Here is a 14713-nt window from a genome sequence, read left to right as displayed (position 1 = left end):
CTTCTTTAGCGAGGGGGCTTAAAAGTTCTATAGTGAGGGGCTGAAAACTTCTATAGTACGGCACTGAAAACTTCTTACCGAGGGGGCTTAAAGCTTCTCTAGTGAGGGCGCTTAAAACTTCTATGGTGAGGGAACTTACTATTCTGTAGTGAGAAGATTTGAAACTTCTTCACCGATGGGGCTTAAAACTTCCATAGTAAGGGAATTTAAGCTTCCATAGTGAGGGGATTTGAAACTTCTTTACTGAGGGCTCTTAAGACTTCTATACTGAGGGGACATAAAACTTCTACAGTGAGGGAATTTAGAACTTCTCTTCTGAGGGGACTTAAATCTTCTGTAGTGAGGGGACTTAAAACTCACATAGTGACGCGGCTGAAAACTTGTATAGTAGGGGGCTGAAAACTTCTATACCGATGGGGCTTAAAACTTGTATACTCAGGGGACTTAAAACTTCTATTCTGAGGGGACTTGAAACTTCTATGGTGTGGGCTTAAAACTGCTATTTTGAGGGGCCTTAAACCTTCTATAGTGAGGGGACTTAAAACTTCTATTTTGATGGGACTGAAAACTTCTATAGTGCGGGGGCTTAAAACTTCTTTAGTGTGGGGCTTAAAACATCTACAGTGAGGGGACTTGAAGCTTCCAAAGTGAGGGGATTAAAACTTCTTTACTGAGGGGAAGTAAAACTTCTCTTCTGAGGGGCCTTAAAACTTCTACAGTGAGGGGGTTTAAAACTTATTCTGAGGGGCCTTAAAGCTTCTATAGTGAGGTGACTTACAACTTCTCTAGTGAGGGGGGTTTAAAACTTCCGTAGTAGGGGGCTGAAAACTTCTACAGTGAGGGGACTTAAAACTCATATAGTGAGGGGGCTGAAAACTTCTTTAGTGAGGGGGCTTAAAAGTTCTATAGTGAGGGGCTGAAAACTTCTATAGTACGGCACTGAAAACTTCTTACCGAGGGGGCTTAAAGCTTCTCTAGTGAGGGCGCTTAAAACTTCTATAGTGAGGGAACTTACTATTCTATAGTGAGAAGATTTGAAACTTGTTCACTGATGGGGCTTAAAACTTCCATAGTGAGGGGCTTAAAACTTCTATAGTAAGGGAATTTAAGCTTCCATAGTGAGGGGATTTGAAACTTCTTTACTGAGGGCTCTTAAGACTTCTATACTGAGGGGACATAAAACTTCTACAGTGAGGGAATTTAGAACTTCTCTTCTGAGGGGACTTAAATCTTCTGTAGTGAGGGGACTTAAAACTCACATAGTGACGCGGCTGAAAACTTGTATAGTAGGGGGCTGAAAACTTCTATACCGATGGGGCTTAAAACTTGTATACTCAGGGGATTTAGAACTTCTATTCTGAGGGGACTGGGAACTTCTACAGTGAGGGGACTTAAAACTCATATAGTGAGGGGCTGAAAACTTTTATAGTAGGGGGCTGAAAACTTCAATACCGATGAGGCTTAAAACTTGTATACTCAGGGGACTTAAAGCTTCTATTCTGAGGGGACTTGAAACTTCTATGGTGTGGGCTGAAAACTGCTATTTTGAGGGGCCTTAAAACTTCTATAGTGAGGGGGCTTAAAAAGTTCTATAGTGAGGGGGCTTAAAAAGTTCTATAGTGAGGGGGCTTAAAAAGTTCTATAGTGAGGGGGCTTAAAACTTCTATACTAAGAGGGCTTTAAGCTTCTATACTAGGGGGCTGAAAACTTCTATGCTGAAAGGCCTTAAAACTTCTATAGTGAGGGGACTTAAAACTTCTATAGTGAGGGGACTTAAAACTTCTATACTGAGGGAACTTAAAACTTCTATTCTGAGGGGGTCTTAAAACTTCTAAATTGAGGGGACTGGAAAGTCATACAGTGAGGGGTTTAAAACTTGTATACTGAAGGGGCTTAAAACTTCCTTATTGAGGGGACTGGAAACTACTATAGTGAGGGGACTTAAAACTTCTATAGTTAGGGTGCTATCTCGTTTCAGGGCCTCTGGCTGGCAGAAGAGGGAGCCTGGTGGACTGTGCTTCCTGGGTGACAAAGATGCACAGAGGTAGCCCCTCCAGCAGAATCTGGGAGAGTCACTGGGCCTTAGCAGGCGTGCTTCCTCCTGTACTTCGCCACCTATGGATTCGTGCTGGGAGCTGCAAGGACAGCTGGTGCAGGACCGCTCCATACAGCACATATGGCACTGAGGTCTGGGATGGCCTCCGTCTCACCTCCCCGAAGTGCTCTGTGGATGCTCTGGAGTGCAGCTTGCTTCTCCGCATCTAGGTGTGCCGCTGTGACTCGGAAGCCCAGCTCAGGGGGTGTTGGCAGTCTCACAGGGTCCCCTCGCCTGCGCGGCAGAAGACAAGTCTTTCGTTTTCGAGGCCTGGAACCGTCACGTGTGGGTGAGCCGTCTGTCCGGGTTCGCCTCTGCCCCTTTGTTCCATCTGCCTCCTTTTCACGCTGGCACTTCTGGGAAAGGCCGGGAGCCGAGGAGGGAGAAGGACCCTCCTGGCTCACTTTTTTGGAGGATTTCTGGAATAGCCGAGCACGGGATGTGGCTGTGGCTGTACGTCTCTTCCTCTGCGCAGGCGGGAAACCTCGGGTGGAGCTGTATGAGCTCGTGATGGCATTTCTTCTGGGGCAGGAGATTAGCACGGAGGTCTGGGATTTCTTGTCGCCCTTGTCTTCTGAGACCTCCCTATGGGGGATTCTCTGCAGAAGCCCAGGCCTGGGAATGAGGCAAGAGACCGCCAGGGCCCTAAATGCAGACCGTGCTCGCCCACTGCCGTCGGGGTTCCTTCCCGTGTCTCCTGAGATCGTCGCCTGGAGGATTCTCCGCAGAGTCCCAGGCCTGGGCACGAAGACTGAGTGGCCTCCCTGGACCCCCAGGGGCCTGAAAGCAGACCGTGCTCGCCCAGTGCCGTCGGGGTTCCTTCCCGTGTCTCCTGAGATCATCGCCTGGAGGATTCTCCGCAGAGTCCCAGGCCTGGGCAAGAAGACTGAGTGGCCTCCCTGGACCCCCAGGGGCCTGAAAGCAGACCGTGCTCGCCCAGTGCCGTCGGGGTTCCTTCCCGTGTCTCCTGAGCTCGTCGCCTGGAGGATTCTCCGCAGAGTCCCAGGCCTGGGCACGAAGACTGAGTGGCCTCCCTGGACCCCCAGGGGCCTAAAAGCAGACCGTGCTCGCCCAGTGCCATCAGGGTTCCTTCCCTGATTGGCCACCGGAGACACTGAGCTACAGGCCATCTGTGCGTGCAGAGCCGACAGCACCGCTTCCCTCTGATGGCCATGCCTGCTGATTGAGATGAGGGACCCCAGAAAAGTGCGCAGCATTTGAGAGAGCATGGAACATCGCCGCCGAGATGCTGTGAGAAAGCACGAAGGCAAACTCCTCAGATACCTGCAGTTTGGCCTGCGAGAGAACGGAGGGGCACGGACCGCTGTGTGAGGATGGCGGGCCCAGTGAACGCGGTGGGCATGGCGAGCGCCGTGGTGCTGGCCCTCGGGTGCCCGGGGCGGGCGTGGGAGACAGATCCTGCCCTGATAACCGCCCATGGGTCACTTGGGTGAGGTCTGTCTTTGGCTCGACAGCAGGCTCCTAGCCAGCTCCTTCAGCTGTCAACAGGGCTGAAGGCGAAGTGCCCACCGTTGGGCCTGTTGCCGGGATGCAGTAGGGAACAATGGACGCGCGTGCCCGAGACCGCCAAAAGCGCGCGGGGGCGCGCCAGCGCGCGCACGCGCGCCAGCGGGGGTCGCCGGGCGGCGCGCGGCCGCGTGCAGGGAGAGTCAGGGGCAAGGGGCACGCAGAGGGGGCCTCAGCGGATGCGGGAGGACCTGGGGCAAGCAGAGGTGTGGATCTCCCGGCGGGCGCTCCCGGATCTGCTGAGGGGTGGAGGTGTTTGCTTCAGGGCCAGGAGCAGGAACGCCTTTTGACAGGCATCAGCCCTGTCTCCCCTGGGGGCCACACAGCTGTGGGGAACTTAACTCCCAGCAGAAGGGAGACCCTGCTCCTCAGGGGTCACCCCGGGATAAACGTATCGTTGAAATAAAATGTTTCACTTTGGAAAAAGAAAAAAAAAGAAAAAAAAGAGGAAACTCCTTGTTATGACCCACTAAATTCATTTCATGACCAGCAGTAGGAAAAACACAGTGTTACTAAATGATACAAAAGTCATCTGAGTTGGAAAGAGAAAAGATGATCGTGGGCAATGCAAATGAATTGCCGGAACATAATACTGTAAAAATGACTTAAAGTTAAATCCTTGAATAGTAAAGGTTATGGTTCAAGTTTTTGTTAAAGTTAATCTTGTTAGATTCATAATGACTTTTAGAACGATGATATTGAGTAACCCAGATTATCCACAAAAATAAGATTAAAAAACACCCCAAAACGGCAGAGGGGGTTCAGTCCCACAGTGCTGATACAACTCCACTGGAGTCTATTGTACCGCTTACACACACCCGTGGTTACATTTCAGCACATAGAGAATTCCATCAAGGGTGTCAACGCAAGCTAAAAGCGTGTGTATCTAAGGGAATAAAATGTGCGTCCTATATCATTTGTGACACCTCCCTCCCCCCAAAGGAAGTGACAAGAGCTGAGTATCTTTATTTCGGAATAATGCCAAGACTACCTGCAGCTGGCAGAAGCTTCCAGATGTTCCGAAGGTGCTCCCTATCGGATCAGAGGAGACGCTATTCTGGGAAAGGTAACCAGTGGAGGATGAAGTGTACATTTGTAGATGAGCCGAATGGTCGTGTAGCAAAGGGCCAAATGACCACCTCGAGGAGTCGAAGCCCAGACAAGATTAAGATGCTTCTCTACCCCGTAATTCAAACTTAAGGAAAACTAAACTGATCTGGCCCCCAATGACTTCTTTCTTTACCCGAAGACAAAGGAAATATTGCAAGGAAGACATTTGGATGACATTCGGGACATCAAGGGTAATACGATGACAGCTCTGACGGCCATTCCAGGAAAGGAGGTCCGCGATCGCTTTGAAGGGTGGACTAGGCGCTTGTGTGGGCGCGTAGCTTCCCAAGGGGAGTACTTCGAAGGTGACCATCGTGATGCTCAGCAGTGAGGTACGTGGCACTTTTTCTAGGATGAGTTCTCGAACCTAATTGTCAGTCTGTTCATAGTTCACTTGATTATTGAGACAACCTTTTCAAGAGAGTGTTAAGTTTATATTGACTGGATATGGCTATATCTTCCTCTAGGTAACAAGAATACATGAAAGAAAAACTAGAACTGGGTCATTACCACCACCACCAGATAGGTGGGTGACAGAGAGGCTCACCCTTGGGAGAAGACATACCAATATAATCATATGTAGATAGCGGACTATGCATACAGATCTGAAAAGCACCTTGTGTTTTCCCCTCACAGCCGGCCTGGGACTACTGGTCCTCCGCTATGAGGGGAGGCTTCTTTGAAACCGGCTGTTTCTCTGCTGTCCACAGCAGATGCCACTGCAGTTGAACCGCCCACTACCACCTCCCACCCTGCCCCTAGCTCAGCCTTGGGAGGGTGGCGTTTTGCGGGACATTGCTAAAATCAGGCATTTCTTCTCCTCTCCAGGTGGATAGTTCTTCAGGGATTAATGGGAAGCTGGTAGTTCTTCGTTTAGTTGGGCAACAGATGGCACCAGAGACCATTAAATCTCCACCTTCCTCAACACCGCCAGTTTTTACCAATAGCATAAATCAGCCTGGGTCAGTCACGGAAGCCACACTCCTGCCAACACCCTCTAAATCCCTTGTTCCCTTTTCCTTCATGTATACTCCTTCCGTCCGCTGAACTCTCACCCTGGGCCAGTTACACCTTCCATGCTCCCTCTGCATGTTGAATATTGCTGGAGAAGTCGCCCGAACATGTCTTTCGGGAGCGACTGTGACCTCGTGATGAGATCACCGCCCGGTCCCGGACCAACGTAGTGTGTTCTCAGTCTTCCTTCAGAGTTATAAACATCACAAACCCTGTCCCCTGTAGTGAAGTGTTCCATATAAACAGGTGCGAAGGAGTGACTTCAAAACCTGAAGTTTTAGGATATGACTCTTTGTTTATTCCACCAGGGACCTCCCTGTCTACCTAGGGACATGCTAACTCTCCTGTATCAAGCCGCCCTCTGAAGATGAAACCCTAACTGCCGTTCGGGGATAGGGGCGACGACCGCTCTGGCTACTTCAGGCTGAGGAGGGACGACGTAGAGAGAGACCAGCAGCTAGGGCTTGTCCAGAGGTGTAGCTAAGGGTCCCCGGTAGATGAGCATATCCAGATGAAGAGTTTGTTGCTTTGGAGGCCATGTCGTCGCCAGCTCGTGAGTGGTCCACAGGCAGAGATACACCGTAGGCAGCAGCAAGAGACGATTCCTGTAATAATGAATAACAGAAACATAAGAAAGGCTTCTTTAAGTCCTGTTAAGCTAGGAAGCCGGGAAGGAAGGAAGGACAAATCTCAACCAAAGAATCTCGTTTTCAGTTTAATGTTGGAAACCTTGAATTAACTGTGAACTATCAGAGAGACTGAAACAGCATAACCCTTTAGACTTTGTATGTTTTTGATTGTGTTTGAGAAGTCGATAATGGGTGGCAGCTTTGTTTGAGAACTGTTATTCTGACCTGTCCTAACTTTTGTCTCATGGCATGGATAGCCTGTGAGGTGGCGTTTAGGGTTGTTGTTATTGAATAAGCCATTTGACCATCTAGCCTTTCGTATGTCCTTGTCTGTAAAAGAACGCTCATCAGTGAAGAACGTCCGATCTGGGTTGTCTAGGGGTATTTTTTTGTACGTCTGTTTTAGCCGTACAGGCTTGTATTAAAACTTATTGGCAGTTAATTCTTCCTCTGTCTCTGGGAGGAAGGTGGCAAGATTAAGGGTGGAGCAGGTCCGCGTTTGAATTACAGGACCTCTGAAGAAGGCCTGATGTTGTAGGAGGCAACTATCAGTGAGCCTGTGACGCTTATTAGCATTACAAAAGCCTTGAATGTGGTGTGGGGCAAGAAGGAAAACGGTTCAGTCTTGTCCCATTGGTGGCTTTGGGAACTAGGATGGCAGCTGTAGCTATGGCCTGGAGGCAAGCGGGTCAGCCGCGTGCTAAGAGGTCTAGTTGTTTACTTAAATAGTTTCCGAGTCTTTCTGAAGTTTAATCTTGTTTATTTTATATTTTCTTTAAGGTATAGACCAATGATAAGAAACAGGCTGAGCAAAGTGAGCCCAAATCTGGGGGCTGTCTTTATCTTTACAACCCCAAAGCAGTTTTCAGAGGAAAAAGGTCCCGCGTGAGCAGTTGAGACAGAATAAATGGCTTCTATATCAATTAGAAAATTAATAGGCTTACCACGTCAGGGTCACCCACAGATTCACCCCCTGTGACGAGAACAGCCTGGGAGCCACTGGGAACTTCAGGCCCAACAGTGATGACAGCCATTTTTGGGGAGGGAGCTGGTCCTTGCTCCCTTCAGAACGAGGCCTACTCTCTGGTGTAGTGCCCTGTAGTCTGTACAGGGGGCGCAGCTGTTTTGGAGGTTTAGGAATCCAGTGATCTGGGCTTGTATATCCGGAGTAGGCTCTTTTATCTGGAGCTTTCCCTCTGGGGCATTTGGGGTGTCCTGAGGTGGCTTCAGCCCTGGGTCGTCTATAACTGTGGCCAGAAGTCTGGCCTGTCTCTGGTCTCAGGCTCTGGTCTCACTGTTCCTTTATTCCTCGGTTTTCTGCCTTGGCTGTTAAAAAGACATTTAAACAGATTCCTGGCCTTTTCTAGGATCTGAGCCTCTTAATCGGGGATGTCAGAACAGCGGGTCAGAACCATTAGGTTTCCCTGCCAGTTAGGGAACAACATTAGGCTAAGGAAGTTTCCTTATATTGGCCTGTAGCTGACACTGAGGAAGGCACATGAACTTTAGCAGATGTATGATATAAAAATTTCCTTGACTGTTAGCAAAAGTTAGTTTTTTAGACTTAATTTTTGAGTAACCAAGGATCGGATTGGGAAAATATAAAACACAGAAAATTATTCTGGTGACGTGTATACTGACAACCAAAAGCAAGCAATTGGCACTTGCACTGGCAAACCCAGGAATCTATTTGGCAACCTTTAAAAGCATCGGTTTTAGTAATAAAATATATTTATCAACAGAGCTTAATGTCTCCTAACATTCGTGTGACAAGAAGTTAGAAAGAGATGAACTTACGATGTACCTAGTAATTAACACCTCGGTATTTTGGTATTTTGAAATAGCTAGATATTTAAGCCATTTTCTTGACAAATTCAGTGACAGGTATTGTGACTTTAGTATTTTGGGACTCCAATCTAAAGGCTGTTTCCCTTCTGATGAATCTCACTGTGGGTGGTCGTCGTAGTCCTAGGACTTAGAGCAGCGGAGTAAGGGCGCTGGCTGGAGAATTAGCCACTTGGCTTTCGAACGTGCCGCTTTTTTCCCTTCAGTGACCTCAGCCTCACACATTCCTGTTTATAGGTGGATCAGGAGATGGGTGTTTGTCGAAGGGTCCTCCTCAGGAGAGGAGGATCCCGCTGGAGTTCTCTTGGAAGAGTCTCTTGAGGAGGGGTCTCCCTAGGGAGAGTCTCCTTAGAAGGAGTCCCCCTAGAAGGCGTCCCCTTAGGAGGAGTCCCCTTAAAAAGGGACTCATTGGGGGAAGGGAGGCAAGAGATCACAGCCAAAAGAGCCGGCTCAACTTTACGTTTCTTACAGAGATTTGGGTTGTCCCTCAGGGCAAAAAAAGCCTGAACATATGGAACTTCTGACCATTTGCCCTCCTTTCTGCAAAACAGGTCTAGTGGCACGATAGTGTTATTATAATTAACACTTCCCTCAGAAGGCCAAGTCTTCCCATCTTCCAATGAGTATTTAGGCCAAACCTCTGAACAGAAGGAAATCACGCGCTGTTTCTTCAGAGTCTGAGGGTCAAATTTGTCCCAATATTTCAAGATGCAGTTCAGGGGGGTGTAGGCGCGTGAGGGCTGATGGCCCATCGGAAAGGGAGGAAGAAGAGAAAGGCGTCCCTTCGCAATTCGCAAGTCGTCTCCCACAATCTGCTCTGAGGCGTCCCCCAGACGCGTGGGCCACGGACACCACACCGCGCGACTGGTTCCGAGGCGCGCCAGGATTATTCGCGCTTACCTGGGCGGCCCGGCCCGGGCCTCCGGGTGGGCGCCTACCCTGAATGTTCGGCGTTGGCCTACAGGCCGATAAAAGGCTGTGGCCTATGATGGGACGCTTTAAAGTAGCGGGGTGTGTACCGCGACTCCGGGCATCACAGAAATTGATTGCACGATTAATATAACAGTAGCCTTCTGAATAAAGGTATTTAAGGGCGGAGTACATACTCAAGGCTTGGAGCTTGGGTACGTAGCCTGTGCGGAAAGGCAAGTGGGGACGTTTTGATTCCCAGTGGGTAAGAGAGTGCAAAAAAGAGAAAAAACGGAAGCCCCAAAAGGTTTCAGATCAAGTTTCCTCCTTAAGGTAAAGTGAGTCTGGAATATGTTGGTCCTCCTTGAAAACTTTGCCTGGAGTTGGCTGAGGTGGCCTGGCGGGTGGTGCTCCGGAGGAGTTGCGCTTTGGGGGCCTTTCCCCCTCTGGGCTGTGGTGGCCGCCCGGCTGGCTGAGCGGGGTGGGGGTGGGGTGGGGGAGTGGGGGCGGGGGGGTGGGGGTGGGTGGGGGAGGTGCGGAGCCAGGCAGCAGAGTTGCTGCCTGCAGTCCCCAGAGTACAGTGAGATCACGGAAGAGCAGGGGATGATTTGAGAGGAAATGTTAAATGCCAGTATATCTTATCCTGGGTGACAAGAGATGTCCTATAGAGGCGGAGGTTCACGTTCTTACCCTAAGATGTCTTGAGGTCGGCAGGGAGTGTTGAGAAGGTCCCGCAGGGAAGAGACCCTAGACCGGCGTCTCAAATGTTGAGGAGAGACAGCGACAGGATGAAAGAACAGCAGAGACAGAGGAGTCATCTTGCTGGCACCCTTACGGGCAGTCGGGCTGGGAGAGAAACGAAGGACCCTTTGGAAATTTTCCGTAGAGTGGCCACGGCCGAAATTCGCTCAGTTGTCCGCAAAGGCCCACCGTCCTGGCCACGCGCCAGTATTCAGTCTCCTCGTGGAAAGAGAAATGAGAAAGCGAGAGAGAAGGCAGTTAGACTGTGGCTGACATTCCTCCGGCTCAGTGCCCGAGGGGATCAACCAGAGCCCTCCAGGGAGACCTGCCCTCCTGCAAGACCTGCCCTCCGAGTCTTAAGAGTAGCCGCCGCGCTTTTCGCATTTAAATGGCTGACGGAGGACTACTGTTTGCATGAGAGAGTAAAGGAGACAAAAAAAAAAAAAAAAAAAAAAAAAGATGAAGGCCCACAGGGTGGGCAAGTAGAGAGGCACAGATAATATTTACCTCTCCTTCAATCCCGAGCGAGCCCCCAAATGATGTAGGTGATGTGGGGTCTGCCGGCAGTTTCTGGGTGTGGGCCGGGATCGTGTCTCCCGAAGCCGAAGAGTGGAAACGCGGACCAGGGAGAGGCAAAGAGTTTTTCAAAAGAGGATAATAGTTTCTTAGAGGCAGGAGAAGAGGTGGCAGCTCCCGAGCGGGAGGGGGTCCCGAATGGGGGGTGCCCCATGACTGAGGCAAAAGCTCTCGCTTTTCTACCTTCCCTTGCCTGCTTGGGGAAGGGGAGCTGTTTGAAGAAGGGAACTTGTTTGAATACGACGGGGAACTGGCGCCTTCTAATGAGATTCGTCTACCGGGTTTGTTCTGCTTGCCCATCCTAAAGGAATTAGCAAAGTAACCCACTCTTTGTCTATCAGATCTGCTCCATTTGTCAGGCCAAAAGGAATTTTATGATCAATCTCAAGGCCTCGTTACATTATGTCCTGGAGCGAAGGCGTGATTTCAAAACCTGAAGTTTTAGGATATGACTGTCTTTGTTTATTCCACCAGGGACCTCCCTGTCTGCCTAGGGACATGCTAACTCTCCTGTGTCACTGTTTGCCATAGGTTAAAAAAGAAACAAACAACAACAACTGATAGACTTTGTTTTCTAGAGAGGTTTTAGATTTAAAGGAAAATCAAGCAGAAAGTACAGAGTTCTCACATATTTCCCTTCCCCTTATCTCTCCAGCTCCCCCTGTTATTAACATCTTGTCTGGTGTGGTACATTTGTTACAATGGATGAACCAATGTCGACGCGTTATTACCTCAATTCCATAGTTTACCTTAGAGTTCACTCTTTTATTGTACAGTTCTATGGATTCTGACAAACGCGGAATGTCATTTATCCAGCACTGTCGTATCATACGGAATAATGTCACTGCCCTAAAAATACCGTATTCCACCTGTTGTGATCTCCCTCATTCCCTTAACCCCCGGAAACTACTAGTCTTTTCACTGTCTCTGTAGTTTTTCCTTTTTCGGAACGTCACGTAGTTAGAATCGTGGAACGCGTAGCCTTTTCAGACTGGCTTCTTTCACTTAGCAGTAGGCATTTAAGGTTTCTCCCTGCCTTTTAGTATCTTGGCAGCTAATGTCATCACCAAATAACGTTTTATTTTCTGGACGTACGGCACTTTGTTTATCCGTTCACCTATGGAAAGCTGTCTTGGTCGCTTTCAATTTTTGGCAATTATGTATAACACCGCCGTAAACATCTGTGTGCAGGTTTCAGCTGTGTCTGTCTATTCTGCCGTTAAACCTAGCCACCAAGTTCCTAAACTCATTGCGTTTTTCAGTTCTAGAATTGTGGTTTGGTTTTCTTTGATAGTTTCTAGTCGTCTGCTTCAGTTGTCAATTTGAGAGAATTTCCTTGAACACATTCAGAATAGTTAGAGTCTGATAACTCTATCTAGATCTCCTGTGGCTTTGTTTCTGTCATTGGTTGTTTATCTTGTTATTTTTTAAACCATGAGCTCTGGATCTTTTAACCACGTGCCGGTTAAAAATATAGAACCAGGGGCCCGCCCGCCCGGTGGCTCAGGCGGTTAGAGCTCCGTGCTCCTCACTCCGAAGGCTGCCGGTTCGATTCCCACATGGGCCAGTGGGCTCTCGACCACAAGGTTGCCAGTTCAATTCCTGGAGTCCCGCAAGGGATGGTGGGCAGCGCCCCCTGCAACTAAGATTGAACACGGCACCTTGAGCTGAGCTGCCTCCCGGATGGCTCAGTTGGTTGGAGCGCGTCCTCTCAACCACAAGGTTGCCGGTTTCGACTCCCGCAAGGGATGGTGGGCTGTGCCCCCCTGCAACTAGCCACGGCAACGGGACCTGGAGCTGAGCTGCGCCCTGCACAACTAAGACTTGAAAGGACAACAACTTGAAGCTGAATGGCACCCTCCACAACTAAAACTGAAAGGAGAACAACTTGTCTTGGAAAAAAGTCCTGGAAGTACACACTGTTCCCCAATACAATCTTTAAAAACAAAACAAAACAAAACAAAACAAAAAAATAAATCCCAAAGGAACCCTCAAGGAAAAGGTGGGGGAGGGGGGCCTCTCATCGTGGAGGCAGGAGTTCAGAGCTTGGATTAGAGACGGATTCAACTAAAATGGGAGAGGCGTTGATTTAAAAAAGTGTCTGCCCGGTCCCCCTGTCCAGGGGAGGGGAGATAGCAGAGGAGGGTGACGTACAGGATAGGGGGCAAAAGGAGGTAAAGTCTAGACCCTCTTAATCAGCCAGAGGACAAGGGAAAACGGCAGGGCGTCCCGCTGCCGGTTTCCTGCGGTCCCGCGGAGGGGAAGGGTGCAGACCGGGGCAGGCGTCCCTGCCGACGGCTGACCCAGGGGCCTGGCCCCGGGACACGGTCAGGCCTAGCGCTAGGTCTTGTATCCGGCGGCAAATCTGACCGAGTCGGACGGAGGATGAAAGAGGGAAGACTTACCTAAGTAAGGGTAGCAAAACGGGCTGAGGAAAGTTGGAGCCCGGGGGAGGGGGGGGGTGCGGTGCAGCGCGGAGGCGGGAAAGGGCAACAGGGAGGAGGGACGTGGATAGTAGGGGCAGTTTTCCGGTGGAGGCAAGCCAGGCCCCCCCCCACCCCCCAGGGCTCCCTGACTGGTAACAGGCTCTCCAGAGAGCTGTGGACGATGGCCCTGCGGGGGATGGCCCGGCATGCCTCCCTGTCAGCCTTGTTGTTACCGATGGCAACAAGGCCAGAGCCCCTTTGGTGGCCCCTGCAGTGCATAACGAAAGTGAGGGAGAGAAGCGCGGGGAGGAGAATCTTAAAAGGATGTCCCTCTGGCGGGTAGCTATGGGGTGAGAAAGTATCCCATCGACCCCACAATCGAGCCGAGGGAGGGAGAGAGCTTGCCGGAAAATTCAGGGAGTGCCGAGTAAGTGGCCCCCGTGTCTTGAAGGAAAGACATGGAGGGGCTGGAGGGCAATCTGACGTCCACTGGCCACCACGGCCTCCTAGGTGTGGCCAGGCTTAGCAGGAGGCCTTGGGTTAGGGCAAGAGCGGCTCCAGTGTCCCGGGAGGCCACATTTAAAGCAGGCACTTGGTAATTAGGCTGCGCAGAGGATTGGGGTCCCAGTTCTTTCCTTTGGGGCAGGCCCGGCCTAACTTACGGCCTGGGAAACTGCTGCGGCAACCATCTGGAAGGCCTGGGTATGGGCCTGTCTACTCTCCTCGTCTGGATTATTGAAGACCTTAAAGGCCGGTGCTAAAAGATCTGTTTGGGAGGGGGGGGTGAGGACCCTTCTCTAATTTCTGAAGCTTCCTGCGAATATCAGGGGCCCACCGGGAGACGAAATGCGTGGCTAAGGCAGCTCTGCCATGCGGAGAGTCAGCATGAATATTGGTGTAGGTTTGTAGGGCTTCTGAAAGGCGAGAGAGAATAAAACAGCTGGGTTCTCATGGCGGTCCTGGTAGATTTCCCTAACTTTTTCATAACTGACAGCTTTCTGAACGGCTGCCTTCGTGCCCCGAAGGAGACAATTAACCATATGGTCTCTCTTTAAGCGGTCCGGTCCGGATTGGGCTGTCTCCCTAGCTTTTGGAATGCTAGGATCCCTCTCATGGGTTAGTACACGTGGAAGGGACAATATAGATGTGAGGTATTCGAACTCTTTAGGAGAGCGGGAGGGACCAGAAGAAAAGAAGCCTAGCTTAGATTCAATGTGACTCAGGTCTGTCATCGAGAAAGGCACATGGACCCCAACAGGGCCTTCACCGCCGGCCACTTCCCTGAGAGGGATCTGGGTGGCTGGGGGTGCATAAGGTTGCCCGGATCAGGTTGAGGAGGGGAAGAAAGGTCCGGAGGAAGCTGGGCAGTGGTGGAGGAAGTATCGGAATGTGATGCGGGGGGGAGGGGGGGGAACAACGGGTTGAAACGGTGGGGGGGAGTTGAACTAGCTGAGGTCAGGGAGGAGAGGAACAACCAGAGGGGTCCGGAGCAGAGGGAGAAGAAGAGGGGACTTTCAACTTCTAGAGTGAGGGGGCTTAAACCTTCTATAGTGAGGGGGTGTCGGGACAGAGCCCCAGAGAGCAGTTTCCAGGCTCTCGGCCTCACGTGGAGGGGTGCTGGCTCGGGTAGTAGACGGCCGTCAGCTGTAACCGTTGAGCCATCGGCCGCTAATATAACTGCCGCGGCTGCGGAGGAGAGTCGAGGGAAGTTGAGGAGAGTCGAGGAGTCGGTGGGGTGGGTTGGCAGCAAAGCAGACAGCAGGTCGCACGTCGTCGTCGTGTGAACCCAGCCTCCAGTGAGACCGTAGTGGTACGACTCCCCTACCTGTGGCTCCGTGGGT

General features: G+C 50.7%; 1 protein-coding gene across 1 annotated transcript; it reads right to left on the bottom strand.

Moving 5' to 3' along the window:
- Positions 1 to 1776: 1776 nt before the first annotated feature.
- LOC148755773 (putative POM121-like protein 1) lies at positions 1777 to 3269 on the bottom strand. The gene is made up of 2 exons (XM_088789853.1): positions 3219 to 3269; positions 1777 to 2859 (listed from the first exon to the last, which is right to left on the bottom strand). Exons 1-2 carry the CDS (start codon positions 3267 to 3269, stop codon positions 2116 to 2118), a joined length of 795 nt encoding a protein of 264 aa, XP_088645979.1. The 3' UTR covers positions 1777 to 2115.
- Positions 3270 to 14713: the final 11444 nt, after the last annotated feature.

This window comes from Rhinolophus sinicus, chromosome 14, assembly GCF_057876585.1.
Source record: "Rhinolophus sinicus isolate RSI-liver-muscle chromosome 14, RSI-T2T, whole genome shotgun sequence".
In the NCBI taxonomy this organism is placed as follows: Eukaryota; Metazoa; Chordata; class Mammalia; order Chiroptera; family Rhinolophidae; genus Rhinolophus; species Rhinolophus sinicus.
Note: the sequence above shows the minus strand (reverse complement) of the source record. Positions and strands in the feature narration are given on the sequence as shown.

What these genes read in the sequence shown, in the direction of transcription:
- LOC148755773 (XM_088789853.1), bottom strand. Translation starts at nt 3,269, where the DNA reads ATGGCCATCAGAGGGAAGCGGTGCTGTCGGCTCTGCACGCACAGATGG. An exon ending in TCTGCACGCACAGATGGCCT is followed by an intron (nt 2,860 to 3,218) that starts GTAGCTCAGTGT and finishes CTGGGGGTCCAG; the next exon opens with GGAGGCCACTCAGTCTTCGT.